This window comes from Molothrus aeneus, chromosome 6 (genome assembly GCF_037042795.1).
Source record: "Molothrus aeneus isolate 106 chromosome 6, BPBGC_Maene_1.0, whole genome shotgun sequence".
Classification (NCBI taxonomy): domain Eukaryota; kingdom Metazoa; phylum Chordata; class Aves; order Passeriformes; family Icteridae; genus Molothrus; species Molothrus aeneus.
The window spans coordinates 53,216,879-53,237,446 of NC_089651.1; the positions used below are offsets into that span (position 1 = coordinate 53,216,879).

Genomic DNA, 20,568 nt, shown 5'->3' on the forward strand with positions numbered 1-20,568 from the left:
GGGCTCCGTGTGCCGCTTCCTGGAACTCGGCGACGCGGCCCTTCGCTTCCGGGTTGCGGGGCACGAGAGAGGCGGGACTAGCGCGCCGAGGGGGACAAGATTGGCTGGCAAGCCCTGAGCTTGTGGGCGGAGCCGGAGAGCCGCTGCTTCCCATTGGTTGGGTGCCGTGTCCGTCGCGCAGCGCCGCGCGGCCATTGGGCGGCGGCGCGGCCGTCCCTTGGCGGCGGCGGCGCGCGGGGGAAGATGTCGGGCGGCGACGCGAAGAAGCTGGTGCGCTCCCCCAGCGGGCTGCGCATGGTGCCCGAGCACCGCGCCGCCCGCAGCCCCTTCGGCCTGGACGAGCCGCCCTGGGTGCCCGACAAGGAGGTACCGCCGGCGGCAGGGGAGCCGCGCTTCCCTTCCCCCTGTTCCTTCCTCCCTTTCCCTCCGCTTTTTCACTTCCGTTCCCTAAATTAAGTTGATGGGTTAAAGGACGCAGGGACGGGGCTGTCACTCGCCCCTCAGCGCTGTGCGGCCCCGGCGCGAAAATTCGCGAGCGATTGGTGATGAGAAGTGTAGCGAACTGTGCAGTGTTGCTTTAAATGCGGATAAAGGTGGTTCTTGTTCAAAACTAAATTGCATAAATTATTGAAGCAATAGGGCTGAGGTAGAAGAGCCCTTCTGGCTCCCGGTGCGAGTGGTCGTGGTGTTAAACAGCCATTGAACAACTCAGTCTGTTTCAGTCAACTTTGCTTTAAATACTTACTAAGTAAACGACATGATGGTGATATTTTTAATTTCGCGTAACGAGAGTTGATTGTTGCCAGCCGCCGCACCCAGATGCACATACAACATAGAATCCATTGTTGGTTTATTTATTTATTGCCAGCGTTCTGTGGCGTGGACACACGCCAGTGCATTTAAATGTGAGCGGAATGAAGATTTATTTTAGATGGGGCAGTGTGGGTTTCAGCCGGGGCCACCCCGCAGAGCGTTCCTGGGCAGATCCGGACGTGCTGGGTCTGTTCTGCATGGGAATACCGAGCGCTCCTCCTTCGGTGAGGAGTGGATAACAAAGCTTTTCCCACTGCCTCGTATCTTTTCAAGCAGAAAGTTCTGTGTAATTCAAGTAAAGATTGTTTGGGGACTGTGGTAGGATCTATTTAAACTTGTTGGATAGAGGGAATTGAGCCTGTGTATTTTAGATATATCAGTCTGATATAGTATGCAGATCTATAGGCTGAGGGTGTTGAATTGTGACTGAATGTGCTCAGTGATATTTGCTATTGAGAGGAAGTGTGATAGAGGTAAATATTTAAAATGCATTTGTCAATGCAAGATTAAGACTATACATTGTTATTTTGTGGTTAGTTATTTTACTAGATTTCTGGAAGTAAAATATTTTCTAGAAAAAAAAATTTACTAGATTTCTGGAAGTATGTTAGAGTTCTGACATCCCATTGGTTAACAATTGCCAAATAAATTGCAAACTTTTACCTTAAATAAAGCAGGTATGATACATGGGGAAACTTATAAATCCCATGTTTTTGTTAAGAACAATTAAATTTAAAGATACAGGGTTACCTAGGCAATGAATTAGTTGAGATGCTTGCTCTTGGTACTATGTCTGACATAGTTAAAAATGAAGGGTCTATGTCCAAGACAAGACCTTGAGTGGTATTAGCAGATTCTGATCTGGCTTTTCAAGTCCATTGGCTTTTGCTGTGCAGCCAGTAACACTCACAAATCCAGTAGTTTTTTTTTTTCTTATGCAAGAAGAGTCAACTGGCTTATTTTGTTAAATTAAAGCCACTTAAGAATTATGGCAGTTGGTAGTTTTGTGCAGCTTATACAGCACTGAAATGTAATTAAGTTTTAAATTTTATTTAATCACAAGATTATACTGTCTTAAACTATCAGTAACTATGAGGAATTTGAAATGCAAGGCTGGAGCAGGACTGCTGAAAAGTTTAGTTTTTAAAGTAATCTTATTTGTAGCAGAGGTAATGAGTTGAGGGGGATTTATGAAAGTCTCTGCTGAGCATCATTACACTCAGGACAGAGCTTAGAATGTTGGTCTCTGCATGTGCCTTGTCTGACTCAGAATTTCTTTGTTAATCACCAGCAGAGCTCAATTGATGATATTTCTGTTAAGGAAACCTTGGACTAGAAATGGAGTGAGATGTGTCAGTTTGCCTGCAGAGGTGGCCAAACCTTGTGATATCCAGCTGTGCACCAGATGTTTCTGTGGCTGAGGAGCACTGTGTGCTGCAGAGGAGCTGACAGCTGTGCTGGGAGGGTTCCCTCCCTGGCTGCAGGAGGGAGCTGAGCCCTCCTGGCCAAAGCCAGGCTCGGGCAGTGTCAGGGCACCTGAGCTCTGCCTGCCCTGGGTTTGCATCCTGCCCTTTCCCCCTCTGGCCAGGTGTGCTCCAGGTGGGATTTCCTGGACTTCCTCCTTTGCAGAGGTTCCCTGTGTTAGGGAGCTCAAACAGGGGTTCCCATGCATCCCTTCTTGAATCACTCTGTTATTATTTGTGCAAATAAAGCATGTGAAGTGTAACTATAGATTCCTGGCCATCCATGGGATTCTCACCTCTGGCTGGATCTGTGGGATTATGGAAATAAGTTCTCACACTTGAGCAAACCCATGACAAGTTTGCAATGAACCAGCTCTTGGTATTTTTAAATTAATGCCAAGATCCAACAGCTGTTGGATGTTCTTCCATTTTCCTCTTTCTAGATAAAGTAATCTGGTCCTGGCACTGGTGCTTGACTGCACATGAAATGAATGTACTTCTGACATGAATTCTTACTTAATTTCTTGCTTCACATCTTTTTATTTGAAGACATGAGAAGTAACTTGGACACTGTGCTTCCTTCTCTGTTAATGTGATAAAACCCCTCCAAGCAATAAAACTTAATTCAAATCTAGTCACTCTCTGATTATGTCAGTGCATGGATGAATAGGAAAAATTCACCTTTCAAGATGTTCTCAATAAATATCTTGTCCCAGGCAAAGCAGAAATGGACATTATGCAAATAATTCACTCCATTCTGGTTACTTAAAGCAGAAATACCTTGAAGGAACAGTATCTTGAGCTTGCTTGTGTCAGAACATTTTCCTAAGAAAATCCCATTTTGCAATGCCAGCTACCCTGTGCTACTTGACTTGTGATTTATTTAGGACTGCTGTTTATATCAGGCAGGGCAATCATCATGAGTCTGAAATTCAGAAATATTTTTCTATAGTTTGTGTTAAATAAGAGGATGGATAATCTTGTTCCTTCCTAAAAATCACTTTTATGTTTAGCATAGCATTCTGTATGAAATCTATGTAGAACAGTTAGAAGAGTTTGGGTTTAATTTTTCCCCCCTCTAGCTTGTGACTTGTGCTTTCTGCATTTTGGCAAAAAACAAATAAACAAAAACCCCCAAAACCTAACCCCCCTGAAAACCCTGTCCAGGCAAACTAAAAAAGCCCCCCCACCACCAAAACTCAACCAAAAAGCTCCCAAGTATTTTCATTAAGAAAATTAATTAGAACTCAGGTAAATTGAAGGCATACCAAAATTATTGCCAGGTCCAGCTCCCAGGCAAGCTGTTAAACTCCATGTCAAAAATTAAAACCAGGCAGAGCAGAACATGACATTAGCTGTGGAGTTCTGCTTGTTGCAGAGGTGAAACCTGGTGTATGCTGGAATTGCTTCATGCTGCCATTATTTATCAGTGAGGGTTGAAACAACCTCTTCTGTAGCCATTGTGAAAAAGATGTGTTTGGGTGCCTCAGTTCAGTGTTAGTTAAAACAATTCAGGAGCACTTCCAGTGCTCTTCTGTGTGGGATTTAGAAACAGCTTCTTGTAACAAATTCTGCAAGTAGGTGTTTACCTTCCACTACAGTGACTGCCATTACTGTCTAATGTGTTAAATGTCTGTTTAGACAGAAGAGCCTTTCATATAAACTATTACCAATTATTAACAAGCTTACACTTCAAAAGGACATGAAAAATTTCTGGAGAATTTTTAATTTAGCTGCCGTAATATTTTCTTGGCTGCAGCTGTTGAACTTGTGACAGTGATTATCTGCTGGAGCAAAAGTCCCTGAATAGAAGCTGTTGTAACCTGAGGGGATTTATAGAAGGAAAAGGGTTAAGTATTGAAATATGTTAATTAAAGGCAAAGGGTGATTACTGTGTGCTTAGCAAATAGCACCTGCTCAGGTCAGGGCATGTGGTGAAGAGGACATTCTGCTGTAGTCTGAGATAGTCTGGTTTGAGGAATTTCAGTTTCTAGACTTATATAACCTAGTACAGATCTAACCACGTTCTTGTGAGTAAGTTGTTAGGCATAATTTTGCATTAATATTTGCTAGTAAATAAAGCAAAAATTGCATTATAATAACCCTCAGACACTGGGGCTTGATATGGTAGATAAAAAGATGTAAAGTTTTGTTGAAAATCCAGTGACCTAAGGGTTGGGTATCAACCCTTTCATAGGTAACTTTCTGCACAGAAAATTTTGATTGTCCAGCAGTCACTGATCTCTTCTGGTTGTTAACACAGTCAGAGCCGTCACCCCTTAAACTCTACTTAGTTGGAAGGGAGAAACTCCTTCAATTTTTTTCTGTCATTTTTTTTGAAAGGAGTGTGGGTGTAAGTTTGTTTTAGGAAAGAGATATTTCAGGAAGTGACTTTTTGTAGCTGGAATAAGCATTAGGTCTTGGTGGCTTGGAAGAAAACCAAGTATCTCTTAGCATGTTTCAAAAATGTGTGAGTATTGAGAGCATTAAACATTGTGTAAACAATGTTTTGGCAAGTCAGCAGAGCAGGGTAGTAAAGTGAGGACAACTTTCAGAAAACCAGTTGACTCTGGAATATGGGACTGTGTAGATAGCCAAACATTATCAAGAATGGTAAATAATTCTGAGATGTTCTTTTGCCTGCTGGCAGGATGCACTTTTCATTAGAGGGAAGTTTGGCAGTTTTTTTTTTGTCTTGCAAATGGAGATGACATTATTTTGCTACATCAGTATTAAATGAAAGCTATTCATGGTGAAAAGATAAGGGATGGAAATTTGTTGGAGGTGTTTCTTTATGGGGCATAATATGAAGCTCATTCTTTGTATATGGTGGTAGAATTAAAGGTTTAAAAAGATTGTAGACTAATCTTAATTTCTACTGTTTTCTAGTGCCCAAGATGTATGCAGTGTGATACAAAATTTGACTTCATAACTAGAAAGGTAAGATAAATTAATGAAATATGAAGCAGTAAGTGTTGCAAAATACTAAAATTGACATATTTTGAAAAGTAAACCAGGATTTGTCTTGAGTTTGGAAGAGAGAAATTCCAATTAAAGTAGAAAGTGTAAACTACATAATTAGGCTCACTGGATGAAGAGAAAACACTAACATTACATTCTGTTTATTTATGGTAAGAGGTCACTGGAATGCAGACTGGTGTGCAGAATATGACATGGAGAATTCTACAAAACACCCTTCCAAAGAAGGCCAGCAGTGATTTTTAGGAGGGAGCATCATTATTATACACATTATCCTGTGTATAATGTAGTGCAGTGACATAGTCCATGTTTTTTAATTTAATTGTTTGGTGGGAGAGGGAAGGAGAAATTTTAAGCCAGACACACTCATATGTTATACCAGATGACAAGCTGCTGTGTTTCCCTTGTGTTAGCTGTGGGAAGCAATTGGAGGTAGCCCTGGGAAATAGGTACTCCAGAGAATTTTGCAGAACATTTGGAAGGAAACCTAACATTGACCAAAAGTGCAGTGTTATCAGTTCCTTGTATCAAACTTTCAGGCTTGCTTTGAGCCACAGATGAGTTCCTGCTTGCCTGGGAGTACTTGTTCTGTCATGAGAACTTGCATCAGGAAGATCTGCTGGCACTGTCACACCCCTGATCTGGAGCACAGGCCACTGGTTGCAGATTTAGGGGCTGTGACACACACTGCAATACTCGGTCTGGTTTCACAACTTCACTGGATTTGTGCTGTGCTGCCTGATACTCCTGATAAATGGAATAGCTTTAGGTTCTAAGTATGAAGATTCTTATATTTTTCCCATGGGAAGAAGAGAATAAGTTTTAAAAGAGAGAATAAGTTTTAAAAGAGAATAATAGTATTTTCAGTTGAAGAAGAATAGAAACTTCAGTTGAAATTCTCCAAGATCTTTTGTCAGAAGCGCGAAGGGACCTGGAAACCGCTCTTCTCATGGGTTTTTATTGACAGGGAGGTGAAGGATTTACTGGACACCAGAGAAGCCCTTTCCAGTGTTTTCTGCTCCAGAAGCATCTTTAGAGAGTGCCAGCAAAGGCTTAGAGTGCTGCTGTTTATATTATACTCAGTCCTTTGTGTCCAGCCTTCAGAGATTCCTGTAACAGTTCATTTCTTCTACCTGTCCCTCAGCTTGCATGTTTCACACCTGAGAAACTTGTAGTAACCTCTTAGTTTCCTTAGTAAATAAGTAAACGAGGTGTTCTCTCGTGCTTTTAGCATCACTGCAGAAGGTGTGGGAAGTGTTTCTGTGACAAGTGCTGCAGTAAGAAAGTGCCTCTGCCTCGCATGTGCTTCGTGGACCCCGTGCGGCAGTGCGCCGAGTGCGCCCTGGTGTCGCAGAAGGAGACGGAGTTCTACGACAAACAGCTCAAAGTGCTCATGAATGGTAAGCACCCAGGGCTCCTGGTTGTGTTTATTCAAATTCCAGTGAACAGCAAGAGCAGTGCTTCTTGTCCAACAAGCTGTGGTTTTGTTTCCTCTTTGTCGCTCCTCTTGTTTTGCAGTTAATGATTTTGTGTTAGGGGTTTATTTAGAGAGAGGTTCACACCTCATAGTCAGTGTTTGCACCTCTCAGTTTGTACTTCTTGGTCTTGACAAAGAGTGATTTAAAGACTAATTCTTAATACCTGTGAGAACAGATGAAAATGCAGTTGGCATTTTCCTTGAAATAATGCATCTTTTAACCATATTCCTGTTACGTTAAATAAGGATGAAAAATACTTGAGAGAATATTTTAACATTTTCAAACAAGATACAGTGCTTGTTTCAAGCTTCATCTGAGAGCTTTGATCTTGTCCATGGCCTACAGCTGTGGTTGATTGCAGATCATCATGAGTACTCAATTTTCCATAGGTTTAAACCTTCACAATACAGTAATTCATGTTCCAATTACATTAAGAAAGCTGAAACTTCAGTTTTTAAAATAGTGTGTGATGCTTCAGTGCCTTTTGATGATCTCTCAGCATGATACCTGTGTGCATAATGGGTGAGCTAAGCCCCACATGTGATGGGCAAGGATGTTGTTCCTGGGGAGATCTGGCTTCAGAAGGGAGTGTGCTCATCCTGGAGCACATAAATCATTCTTCACTCTGCTTTACCATGAGGGCGTAGACGAGTCTTTAAGTCACATCTTTTAAACGGAGGAGGTTTTTTTAAAGCTTGTCCTGTTTGCTTTCATGTTGTGAAGTTGTTTCTGACTTGCTGTAGAGCCACAGATGATGGTCAGAGAGGTGGTGGTGGTGGCTGTAATGTCCTTCTCCAGCCTTGGTGCTGCTATCTCTGTCTCACTTCAGCAGCACAGGCTCTGTGCTGGGGGTCAGTGAGCCTGGGTGAACTGGCAAGTAAGGAGGTGAAACTCCAGGGCTGCATGGTTCAGGTTATGGGGATGGATTGCAGACCATTGGGCAGGGCTGGATGTTATTTTCTTCATTTCCCAGGCCAGCAGTATTGGGATTGGGTAATACAGGGAACATGAGGCATGGAGGAAGCAAAGGGGTCGGGCGTGTAGGGCTGCTTGGAGCTCTGAGTCACTTCTCCAGTGTAGCAACAGTGACCTTCCCCTTGCCAAAGCAGTTTTCAGGGGGAAGAATCAACATGAAAGCTGAAGTTCATTGACCTCACAATAAGACTGAGCCAGCCTTCAGTAATGAAAAAGAGATGTCTTTACAGTTTCTTAAGCATGGAATTGAAGGTCACATCCTGCTATTAAATTGGTTTTTTTAATACAGAAACAATCATTTGTGTTACAGTGATGACAGAGGGTCTTTAATTGCCTGTCTTTGCCACCTCCAAATCTCTTCTCATTTTTAAAAGCTTCCTCTTGGATATCATCTGCATTTCTACACATGGGAGAAATTGCATAGCATGTGTGAAAGGTCCTGTAAGTCAGAACATGATAATTAAAGATCAGCTTTTTATACTTGAGTGTTTTGTGATGTTAATCAGTTTAATATTTCAGTTATTCTCTTATTTCACTCAATTCAGTGTATTAGTAAGTAAAAGTTAGCTGTTCTTTCTGATACTTGAATGTTGCTTCTTGAATTCTGTATTAGAATACTAAACCATTTCTTTCCAGGTGCTACATTCTTTGTAACTCTGGGAACATCTGATAAATCTGAGCTCATGGTTTGTCGACTTTCCAACAACCAGAGGTGAGAAAGATTTATAGAAACTGCACTTGTAAACTATAGCATTGTTGTACTTACAGCTCTATTCTTACATAACTTAAAAAAAATATGAGAGTAATATGCCCTGAGGATATTGGAGAGAGTAATCAAACTGAAAGGGTAGATCCAACAATACTGGAATGTTTGCTTGAATTTACTAACAGTGTGTTTTGGAAGGGTGAAATTTCAATGAAAAGTAACATTTTCTACTTGATTTCTATCCCTCCTCACCCCAAAGAACAGATAAACAATGTCACTGAGAGATTGTTTAATTTTTTTCCTCTGGTTTGGACTTGATATTGTTGAAAAAAAAAGTGAAAAAACTCTTTTTCTTCTATTATGTAGATACCTGGTTTTGGATGGAGACAGCCATTATGAAATTGAAATTATACAGATTTCAACTGTTCAGATACTTACAGAGGGATTTACTCCTGGAGGTAATTTTTTCTTTTAATATAAATGAACTATTAAGAAAAAAAATGAAGCTGCAGTTACTGAGCTAGACAATGCAGTCAGTGTGTAACTGTGCTGGTTACAACTGCTCTCAGAATGTCCCATGTGGCTGCTGGGATTTGGGGGAACACTTAAAGATGGAGAAGTTCCCCTACAGCCTTAATGTGGGAGAGCCTCTTGATAAACCTGAGTGAAGGTGGTTGTCACCTGTTCTCTTGGGTATGTACAAATATTTACTGATTTAAGAGCTCATAGGAGGGAACTGTTAGTCTTTGGTAGCTTCCATTTCAGAATCCAGCTGAGATTTTGCCTTGACTGGTTCAAACATTGTTAGCAGAATGAAGTGGGGGAGGGAGAGTAAATAATTCAACTATCTTTTCTTCATTTCATTCAAGACAAAGGGGTGGCCAAATGAAACTGGTAACATCTAAATTGGAGTGCAGCAACTTACTTAAAATCTCTTACCAGATTTTAGAGTATTTCAGGATGAACCTGAATATGAATTGACTGAAATGAGAACAAACAAGGTCAGGAATTTCATTAATTGTTCTTTATCAACACTTCTGTCACTGCTGGGTTTTTCTAATTGCACAGCCCATCTGTGCATTATTCAGTCAGTACAGCATGTTAACTTGAATAAACTTACCTTGGTTTTTAAATCACCCAGGTATATTGCTGAGCCACTTAATGCTCCTGTAATTCTTTGTTCACTACCCTTCTGATTGCTTTATCTCTTTTCTGCCTGCCTTCCTTGTTGATGGTAGAAAAAGATATTCACACTTACACCAGCCTCCTGGAGAGCCAGCCTGTTACTGAAGGTATCTGCAGTGCCTTTCAGCATGACTCACCCAAGCATGTCATGGCCCCCTCACCTCTTTCTTCTCTGCAGTGCTGATTATTTGCTTGATCCATAATTGCTGCTCAACCTGAGTTATGTTCGAGTCTGACATGTATCTGTTCCCTTCCCATATGTCTGTTTAATAAACCAAGAGTGAATGTTTTGTAACACTCTGGAGAGAACTAAAGTACTCAAGGTGCTCTTTAGACCAAAGTGCTGTTGTCCATGCTGGGAGAAGGGGAGATGAGAAGTGCTATCTGCAGTAGTACACAATGTTACAGATATCTGCTTAGCAGGTTGCTGAATTGAGCATACTAGAAATTAATATACTCCCTGTGTGCCGTCTGGAAAGGCTTTGCACTGAAACTGTTAATTATTGGCTTGCTTTTACACAACTTTAAAAGAAAGGCCTCTTTGTTGTGCAGGGTGTGTTCTGTCTTAGTAATGCCAGGCATGGGCAAACTGGTCAAGGCTGTAGGTGTGTGATTTCCCCTGGTTTATCTTTCAGTAGACCCTTAATCCATTGTTCTGACCATAGGTGCAGAGAAGCGATTGATGAAGTTGAATTTCCATTTATCCTAGGAGAGTAGAAAATAGCTCTTTTATAAACCCTGCTGTGGGCTTCTGATTGCGTTGGGTGCATTAACAGCACTAACTAGATTGAGTTTGGCTTAGATTGTGATTTGTTTTGGCTCCTCAGATATTGCAGTAACAGCCTCCATGAGCCCTCTCATGCAGACACTTCTAAAAAGAGCTTTGTAAGAAGTGTCCTCTGTATGCTAGTGCTGTTCCTAGACCTTAGTTTATGCTCCACTGCTGCAGGAAGTCATGACAGTAATTGTCATTCTAAAAGTTCTCATTAAATGACTCTATTTTTGCTTTGGTTTATCTTCATCTCTGCAGCCTCAGTAAGAGAGCTACAAACACCTCGCTTATCACGCTGTTGGCAGAGCAGCATTTTTGGCACCAATTTCCTTCAGGAAGTAAATGATGTTGCCAGCTGTTCTCTAGCCTTATGTAAGCATCATTCCAACCTTTACCAGGTTTGGAGGGACTGCTGCCTGCTGTGTCAGACTGTCTCCAGCAGGACCCTGCTTTGCCATCAGTTTGATTGGACCCTAGGCCTACAGACTGCAGGCTACTGTATGAAACTGTGGTAACAGTGTCTTAACATGGTGCTGGTAAATCATGAGGGTGTTCCAGGTGTGTGGCTTTACCTGAAGGCTGATGCAGGTTCTGCCTTGGTGCTTGGCAGAGAGAATGAAGCAGTATGAGGCTGCAGGTTCCACTGCTGGCACTACGAGCTGTGGTCATGAGCTCCTCCAATCCAGCAGCTGCTTGTGCTCTGAACTGAGCAATGAGCACATTTCTCCAAACATACTCATGAGCTGGAAAATGTTGTGTTACTTAGTTGGTAAAACCTACTGCTGTTCCAGATGTTGTTTCTCTTTTCAGGAGGCAACACTCGTGCCATAGGAATGATCCTGCAGTACAAGGCACCGGGGTCGGAGGAGGTGATGCAGATGAAGTTTACTGCTGGTGAAGACTTCAGCTGTAACAAGAAGCTGTCAGCAGCCTGGCTGGCAGCTATGCATAAGGTAAGCAAAGCAGCCAAAACTTAGACAAGGCTGAAGAAAATCTTTACCTAGGGTGTTCAGCAGCACCACAGAGAGCATTCAGCCTTAGGAGTATTTCTATTATTTTTTTATCAAGGACTTCAGGGCCTTGTTGCTTAGAAAAAAGAAGCTATGGCTGGGTGTAATGAACATGACTTTAGCTTTCTGCTCAGAGACTGAAGAATTTATGTACTCTGAAGGATTTCCCAAGATCTTAAGTATGTTATTAGATGAAAAGAACTAAGAATTTGGCTTTAAACTTCCTTGGATTTTGTTACTGGCTAAAGAATGTGCACTATGAAATACTTGTTTGACCCTAAGTTCAGCTAATTATTTTTCCTGCTTCATGAAGATTCAAAGAAGTTGTTGATTTTTGGAAATGGAAGAGTTTAATCTTTGGTGCTAGGCCCTGCATGGGTAATGAAACTGAACGTTCATATTTGCTAAATCAAAGTTATGGTGGGAAAAAACCAAAGCCACACTCCAATCAGTCACCTGATCAGTTGCTGATCAGAACTGTCATTTATAATGTGTATGGGCAGGTTTGTGGCTCTTTGCTGCTTTATTGCCATTTTAGAACTCCCCCGGTGCTTTTACTCTGCTCAGCACCGTGTGCTCAAACTTCTATCACTGTGCAAGTGCATTCAGCACTTCCTCAATGCTAGTACAGGTCTCAGATGGACGAAAAGGAAGAATTTAAAGCCCTGGATTTAAAGGAGGTTTTTGGAGGGGTGGGAAGTAGATAAGGTGGCTGCAAGTGAAACTTTAGTTAACATTTTCCCTTTCTGTTAGGCAACAAAACTTCTCTATGAGTCTCGGGACCAGTGAGAGCTGCAGCTGTGGCCTCCTGAGGGCACCCACAGACACCAGCCTCCACAGACCTGCCTCTCACTTTGTGCTGATTTGACAGCTGGAAATATTTGCTGTTCTTGACTCTCTCATTCCAGCGTGGTTCATTATGTAAGAACTGGCAAATGCAATGTGAGTATTTTTTTGAACCATGAGTATTCACGGTAGTGTGCAATATGTATACAGTTAATGCTTTAAACAGCCTCACCTTTTAAGACTTTGTATATTTTGTTAAGCCTTTACTGGCACTTAATATGAAAGTGACCTGCACTACAGCTAATGTACAGCACAGCTTTTATAGTAACCATTATATATACTGTTTGCTACAGGAAGCAAACAAATGTGTATGTCTCTTCTGCAGAGAATAGCTTTTTGGGTATAGATCTCAGGTTTTTCCCTCTATCCAAATGTTTAAAATCAATGTACAAAAAAAAAATCTGCCTTAGATATGATTTTATAGAAATCACGTGAGTTTTTTTAAACATTTAATTTTAAACATCTAAATTTTTCACTGAATACCACCAAATTTGACTTGTATGAACTTGACCGTGAAACTTCACTTCTGTAATAAGCTTCCAGAATAATTTTTAGTTTTGTATTTTCTTTTTTGGTAACGAGCTTTTGTTAATCTAACTGTAATGCTCTCTGAAATTGTATACAATTTAATGTACAAATATGAATAAATTAATTCACTTATTTAAAAAAAGAGGTGTTGCTTAATTTTGTAATATACAACTTCTTTAGTAATGGCCACCATGGTCTCTGAACTGTCAAATTTTTCACTTTTTCTAAAGAAAACACTAATTTTAGTTCTAAGTTAACTTTTCCCAGTTGGAATACTGGGATACTAGAGTGTAAGCACATCTTCAGTGAAGCTGATAAAACAAGGAGGAAAGGTGGGTTGACAGCTGTAACCTTGGTTACACTACAATTAGTGTTTTCATGCAGACTCTGACCAAAGCCACATCTGCTGTCGAGACCTCTATAAAGAGAGTGAAGAATGCAGCCATGCCTTAGCAGTACTTTATTGTGCACATTTACATGTTCTCTGAATTAGTGTATCATAGGCTCTTGAAATCATCACATTCATGTAGCAAATTCTTCAACAATAATACCCTTTCACTTTTCACCACAATATATACAGTTAATGCTGACCTGTGGTAAAAGCAAGTTACAGCACTGCAGAAATGGATATATAAATTATACACAGAACTTGTACATGAAGAGTTAATCAAATTGCATACTGTTAAATGGGAGAAAATTACAAGAAATATGGCTAAAACTTATAACGGGAAATTCAAAATATGCTTTTGGTATATAAAATCATGTACAATTAAAATTCCAGTGAAGTGCCTGTTTGTGGGGTTTTTCTTTTTTGCTTGAAACTACAATGTAGTGGAATAGGTTATTGCATAACTTGCCTTGGCAGCAGTTGTAGGCTGCCAAGAACCACAGAAACTGTCCTCAAATAAGCTATTGCCTTTCTTAAATCCTTCTCTAAACCTTGTTTCTTTCTTCTCCTCGACTTGGCATCTACACGACCCTCTTTCTCTACTTCTATCCAGTCCTTCATATTTTCTTCTAGACTGACTCAGGCAGACTTCAGGTGACACAGTATAACCCTTACCAGACTCTTACCCTTTTCAACTATTGCACTTTCATCCCTGCAGACATACAAATCCCTTAAGCTGCTGCAACTTCAGTACTAACTGTTGTGTCCAGGCTGGATGAGCTCGGGGGGTTAGTAGGGGAACCTTTACATTCGTAGAGGTAACACCGGTGCTGTAAGCTGAATAATAAGAAAATAAAACACCAAGTGAAATATTGTGTAGGGACTTTGAGAAGTGTACAAATACTGTTGGTTTTTGTTAGTTCTCTAGCTTGATTCTAAATGCAAATACTGCAAGATGCTAGACTAGGTAAAGCTTTTGTTGGGCTGTCCAGACTAGGATTTAAGTGTTTTACCATGTTGCCACCTAAAATCCTGGCCTTCACCAAGCTTTGGTAACTACTTAATTATGCATGTAACAGGTGAAGATCTTGTGTCCTAGAACCCAAAGAGTTGATCGGTAATGAGAACTCAACATTCACTGGTATGGAACAGAAATACCCAAAATCCCGACATGGGACAGTTGCTGTGGGGGGTTGGAGCAAACTGGACAGTGCATCTGCACTCTGCAAATGACACCTCTGAACATGGAACACAAGGAAGCTCCTACCACAGAACTCTGACTGAAAACACCGTGTGAGACGAGAGCTGGCGCAGCACTGGCGGTAGCGGAGGCATCGCTCTCCTCCTCAGTGCTGGTCACACAAACAATCCTCGTTTACAAACTGCAGATCTTGGAAATCATGGATGCTGTCCATTTAACAAGAGAAAGCACCATTAAAACTAAATATCATAGTTTTATTTCTCTGTGTGAAATGACCAAAAATGATGGCTCCAGTGTATGTTCTAAGTTTCCAGTTACCAGCATGGTACTGCACTGTTGTACAACTGAATTCAAGCAAGGGTTCGCTGTCGAGGTTTTATTCGTGGATATAACTAAAAAAAACCAGAATAACAGTATTAGGCTTTGCATGGTTAATACAAACTTAAATAATTTATAACTAAAGGGGTACTTTAGGCAAAAATTATTAGGCAGAACTGGGTGATGAAGTGTTTTGGGGGGTGGGGTTTTTGTAAGCTTGAGAGTGTTCTTAGGCCACTCCTGAAAAACAAGAAGCAGGAGGAAAAGGGCTGATTTACTCCTGCCAATGGCAGCAAGATGGCTGCTCTGAAAATGACATGGTGCATTTAGCTAGAGATCCAGAACAGACAAAGGATGCTTTTACATAAGTACAAAAATTCCCTGTTGAGCACTCCAGAGAGCTTATTTCCTGCTCTGCAAGGTTCTCTTATGCATTTTGTCCTCAGTAGCTCTCTACTTCGTCACCTTACATTCCTGGCCTCTCTCCTGACAGTGTTCCATCTGTCTGAGCAGCATAAATAATGTGCCCACAGTTGACATCTTCAAGGCTCTTTTGTGTTTTAAACTCATACACACCTATGTTCTTATCTTGTGCCAAGTATTAAAAACCTTCCCAAAGAACTTTCTGGAGCAAGTCTTCAAGCTGCCTAACAGAGCCACCATATTTTCCATAAGGGCTCTATATTTTAGCCAAGGAGGAGAAAAAAGTCTCATTAAAGCATAAACTATATTAAATATACTAACTTGCTCAATGACAACCAGCACCAGTCTAACAGTAGCCTCTCCTGTTTGTTTACAATGGCACAGAGGCCAGAGAGAATAATCTGCTTTACACCACTTCATAGTGCTGTGGATGGTGCAGAGGGATTCTGACTAAAGATCCATCTTTTGTTCTACTTCACGTGCAGGTGACACATAGAAGGGAGAGGTAAAAGAACTTACCCCGAGGAGGTTTTTGGGCACATAGCCTTCCTTGTCATTGAGGCGGGCCCACCACCACTCCGTTTCATTGTCATCCTTGCGCCTCAGGATAGTGATGGCATCGCCCTCGTGGAATGACAGCTCGTCATTGTTCTGGGCTTCATAATCCCACAGAGCATACACCACCCCTTTATTCATCACTCCCAGCTTCTCCTGCACTCCTGTTAACAACACCAGATGGTAAAATAGCCTCTTTTTTTCCTCTGAGATTTTTACTATTGACACAGTGGCCCTAATATTAGTCTCCCATTAATAACATTTCAAGAACAGTTTTCAGAACTTCCACGATGAAATGCTGTCAGAAATTTAACTGCATGATAAAACAAAATCTTAGAGAATGAGGTTTTTTTCTTTTATTATATGTGCAGTGGAAACTGCTTCCTACAGCAGGCCTTGTACAGGGACACTTGAGGCTTTCAGAACTCACACAATGTCAGATCTGACAGAGCCTTAATGAAGCTTAAATCCTCTGATGGACATTAAAAATTTGTGTGCTCCATTGAAGTTCTTTTCTTGCAAAATATATTATAGTAACTAAGCACTCCTGTAAATTAATCATTCATGAAGCTTATTTCTTTCTTTGTGTGATCTGCTAGAAATTTGGGTATAAATCTCAGGTGATGATAGATAGCTCTGAATTTCAGCATAGGGATGAAAATCAGAGCACAGCACCACTACACAGAAACATGCTGCCTTGTCAAAATGCCTTGGAAACACCAACTCTTAATATAATTTTATGGGAAATAAAAGGCTGCTCCTACTACTAGAATTCAGTTGACAGCCTGTGCATCAGGAAGTTAGGAGTCTCTCTGTCAAAACACTTGCCAACTCACTGTTAAGGTCAAAACCTCCCTGTAGAAGCATTTCCTGAAATGAAGCCAAATTAAAACTTTAAAAATCTTAACATTTGAAGGAGCCTGTGAAGTAATTCAAAACCCAGAAGGACTAAGACCAACATCACAGTGAAAAGGTGATGCTGGTTTTAGCACTTTGAAAGCACAGGGATTTGATGGGCCATATCATCCAGTCTGGGGCCTAAGCAGATGTTTCACACACATCAGAGGCATAAATCAGGATGAATCTTAAGAAAGAGTTGGTGTCACAGCTTACCATACAAAAACTGGGAACACTGAATATAACCTTCTTCCATCTCCTCACACTTGTCTGCAGCAGTTTCTATATCACTTATAGTTGAAGCAAAAATAGCTGCCCCAGATTCAACCAGTAGTTTACAGAGATGAACACTATTGCAAGAAGCTGCACAATGCAAGGGTGTCCTGAAATAAAGCAAAAAAATGTACATGTGAAAAAAGAAGTTTCCATGAATCCTAACTTTCATCTTACCTTTTAGAGCCTGTCTGTTTTAAAAGGAAATTTTTCTTATGTTTAAAGGATGTGTATGCATTGTCTAAAACCTGTCAAGCAGCTAGGGTGGATTTCAGGATTTACCTGACTCCAGCAAAGCCAAGCATTATGAAACAGATGATAGCAAAACTAATAATTTTCACAGCTTAAAAGCTGTTGGGTGTGAAAGGGTATTTTCCAGTACAAGCAAACCTGAAAGGTAAAACAAAGTTGAGGATTCAAAAAGACTTCAGGAATGCTACAGCCACCTGTAAGGTGAGATTGTTCAAGAATACCAACATCTGTAGTGGTATCTTTGATGAAGAAACTTCAGCAAAACAACTTTTGTCATTAGTTATTTACAGTTTAATTATTTCAGCATCTGAACAAGAAATGCAACTCTACCACTAATTACCACAAATGGTAATCTAATTTATGGTTTAAGTGTGCTTGCTTGGGAGCTGAACACGCTGTAACCTTGCATTTGAATTTATCTCCACCTACAGCTTGGAGAGTACTCATTTGATGGGGATAAAGAGGAGGGAAATTTTTCCCAAAACAGGCTTCAATTAAATTTTGAATGTGCATCTACATGGTGCTTCTCCCAGATACTAGGTTAAAAATCTTGACTCTTACCAGCCATCACTATCTGCTGCATTTACATTGACACCAAAATCGAGCAGGAACTTCACAATGTGGTGATGACCAGCACACACTGCATTATGCAAAGGTGTAATGCCCTCATCATTTGGTTTACTGGGATCATCAACCTGTTGAAAACATAAAATAGTTTAGCACTTCCTTTTCCCTGAATACTGCATGGGGTTGCCATTGTTTAAAAGCTTACCTCATATATGATTCGTTGTACCAGATCAAATTCACCCTCCAAAGAAGCATCTAGGAGGAGAGCCAAGGGATTGAACTTCACTCTCAAACCATGGCCTGTTCTTTCGGAGTTGGGTTTCTTCAAGTTGGTACGTTTTGTCTGAATAAAGATGAAGGTTGGAAGGCATCATTTCAGGTTGTACAAGTGGAAAAAATGATTCATTTATGAATCTCATCTTCCTTAAATCATATTTAGAGCTATGAAATCATTTCTATTTAAGTCTCTAAATAAAAGGCTTGATACATTACTACATTTTATGCAGTTAAAAAAATGAAAAAGCAAGCCAATATAATTTCAAATCTTCTAATTAAAGATAATGAGTATAAGGCATGAAGTACTTAAGTCAGTGTTCTAAGCATCATCATCATAATTGTATCTAATATAAACTGTGCATATTACAGGTGGATTATCTAAGACACTGAAAACTTTTGCTTAGCCTGGGAAGTACCACACAATTAAGCCAGAGTCTGTACTTAGAGGAATCAATGCCTTGAATTAGCAGGAGTCTCTGTCGTAGGTCAGACCTGGCAAGTTGGGAGTTTTGTTGTAGGAACGAAAAGTACAGAACATGAAGCTGTTTTATGTGACATTCTAGCAGGTTTTATCGGAAGCAGCATTTTCAAGATCTGAAGCACATTTAAATGTGTTTTGAGAATATTCAGAATCCCTTACATGTGTCCTTGTCATTTGCTGTGGAAAAAATATTATTAACTACAGTTTTTATAGAATGCTTTTAGTCTCTAGCTCTGTAGGATCTGTTTTCACTTATGGTCCTATATAGGATGGCTATTTCAGTTTGGAAAATAAACCCTTCATATTATGAATAATATTAGTTGCTAGCATATCCCATTCTCCAGGAGTCTCCTGGCCCTTATGTTCATGGAAAACCATACAAAGCCTTGTGCACACTGCAGTCAAATTCTCAGAAGAATGCCAAGGTTCCTATCTGAATCTAAAAATGAGGATGAACCTTGGTTTCAAAGAGTGATTGATATCACAACAACAAAGAATAAAATCCTTTTTTTTCTGTACTTTTCAATTCCCCAGTGTGGTAGATTTTGGTAATGGCAAGTATTTAAAAGATTTTAGTGTAGCTGGAGGATGGACTTTGAAAGCAATTCAAAGTATGTGACAAGCCCATTAGAAAAACATTTCTGCTATCACAAGCCAGCTATGTTGCTGCTGGAGTTAGTCCTTTTCCATCTCCTCTGAGAGGGGAAAAGGAGAGCAGTCTCCCCAGAATAGCTATTTCAGCTGGCCTGCAAATTAAAAAGCTTCCCACTGACCTAACTATTTGTATGAAACTAATGATAAGCTATCTTTGAAGGCCTGAACAAATTTAAAAAAATTAATGGAATCTCCAATTCCTGAATTAGTTCTACAACAAGAACCTCCAAAAAGTTGAGAAACACATACACAACCTCCTGTTACCGGTTTGCTTATTTTCCTTATTAAGCAGCTAGAGTAGCAAAGAAACTAATCCACCAGAATTCTCCCTGGAACTCCTCTGGTTTTCTTTCCTTTTAATATCATGAGACTTCAAATGCAAAGATACCGCTGAGCACAAGCTTACCATGTTCCAGTTATGCCTAAGCACAAAGCTAATTCTGTAGTTCACAAAGTTTTCTTTTGCTTTGTTACTTACTGGAGGAAGTGGAGGAGGAAGAGCAGGTGGCAAAGGAGCTTCATCTTCTACTGGAGAACTGACCTCTGGCGTGGGACTGGGTGACTGCTCAGTAGAAGGAACTATAGAAAGGTTGTTGTTGTTGTCTTCAGTTGTCTCAGGTGTTTGATTTGTGGTTTCAGTGCTTATCAACTCCTCGGTAGCAGGAGAAGGTAACTCATTGTCATTGGCATCTGACGAGGGGGGTGGTTCATCAGGGACAGGAACCGTAGGTTGCACGGGGATTGGTTCTTCAATATTGCCATTGGTGCTGGCGTTCCCATTATCAACGTCAGCTAAGTTGCCTATGAAGTCCTGTGGATTGCTTGGCTGATAAAAAGGAGCACTTTCTATCCCTCCAGCCAGGGTATTAAAGCGCTGGTACAATAATTTCTGTATATTTGGTCCACTCGGGCCCTCTGGCTCAGTGATGGAGCTGCGCTTCTTCAATGGCCTCGGAGCATTGGCCAATTTCCTCCTCAGAGCCTCCAGGTCAGCATCGCTCTGATACCGTAGGGGCGAGTGCACGATAGGGGTGAGCTTTGTAGGACTGAGAGGACGGGGAATATTTTCCACATTGCTGTTTTCACTGGGTGGTGGAGCATTTTCCAGCTCTTGATCTTTTTCAGTGACCTCAGTCTGAGGCTGAGATGGTGGCTGTGAGGGAGACTGGGCAGGCAAAGAGCCATGAAGGAATGGCAAGGGTGAGGGAGAGGTTGAACCAGACTGTAATACAGGCTTTCCATAAACTGAAGAAAAGAAAGATGGAAAACAGTGAAGAGCTGTTCTTAAATTACATAATAAAATATTTATAAATAAACTACTGATACTTGTTTGCCACTAATACAGAAAGAAAAAAAAATTGTTCTGGGGACTGTCAAAACAGAAATAAATACTTAACCTGTTGGTGATGCTGATGCTTACAATTATAAGCTGCAAGGAGCATCTGGAATGTTTTTCCTCTTTCACGAGGAAACAGTAAGAGAAGCAAAACTCTTATCTAGACACTGGTTTTTCAACTTATTTATCAGA

The 20,568-nt window shown here is 40.7% G+C and overlaps 2 protein-coding genes across 5 annotated transcripts in view; one reads left to right on the forward strand and one right to left on the reverse strand.

The window, feature by feature from the left end:
- Positions 1 to 233: 233 nt before the first annotated feature.
- On the forward strand, positions 234 to 13,184 carry ZFYVE21 (zinc finger FYVE-type containing 21). Of its 2 annotated transcripts, XM_066551368.1 has the most exons (8): positions 234 to 366; positions 5,166 to 5,216; positions 6,487 to 6,655; positions 8,345 to 8,420; positions 8,781 to 8,872; positions 9,653 to 9,706; positions 11,182 to 11,324; positions 12,135 to 13,184. In XM_066551368.1, exons 1-8 carry the CDS (start codon positions 244 to 246, stop codon positions 12,168 to 12,170), a joined length of 744 nt encoding a protein of 247 aa, XP_066407465.1. In that variant the 5' UTR covers positions 234 to 243; the 3' UTR covers positions 12,171 to 13,184. The 2 variants fall into 2 exon arrangements, with proteins under 2 accessions (XP_066407465.1, XP_066407466.1); XM_066551369.1 differs by lacking the exon at positions 9,653 to 9,706.
- Positions 13,185 to 13,200: 16 nt separating this feature from the next.
- Positions 13,201 to 20,568, reverse strand: part of PPP1R13B (protein phosphatase 1 regulatory subunit 13B) — a 69,536-nt gene continuing 62,168 nt past the window's right edge. For all 3 annotated transcript variants that reach the window (XM_066551367.1, XM_066551365.1, XM_066551366.1), the window contains 6 exons: positions 19,519 to 20,285; positions 17,835 to 17,972; positions 17,624 to 17,757; positions 16,754 to 16,920; positions 15,605 to 15,804; positions 13,201 to 14,736 (listed from right to left, as the gene is read on the reverse strand). In XM_066551367.1, coding sequence (XP_066407464.1) covers positions 14,695 to 14,736; positions 15,605 to 15,804; positions 16,754 to 16,920; positions 17,624 to 17,757; positions 17,835 to 17,972; positions 19,519 to 20,285 — 1,448 coding nt within the window. In that variant the 3' untranslated portion in view covers positions 13,201 to 14,694. The remainder of the gene's footprint in view (positions 14,737 to 15,604; positions 15,805 to 16,753; positions 16,921 to 17,623; positions 17,758 to 17,834; positions 17,973 to 19,518; positions 20,286 to 20,568) is intronic.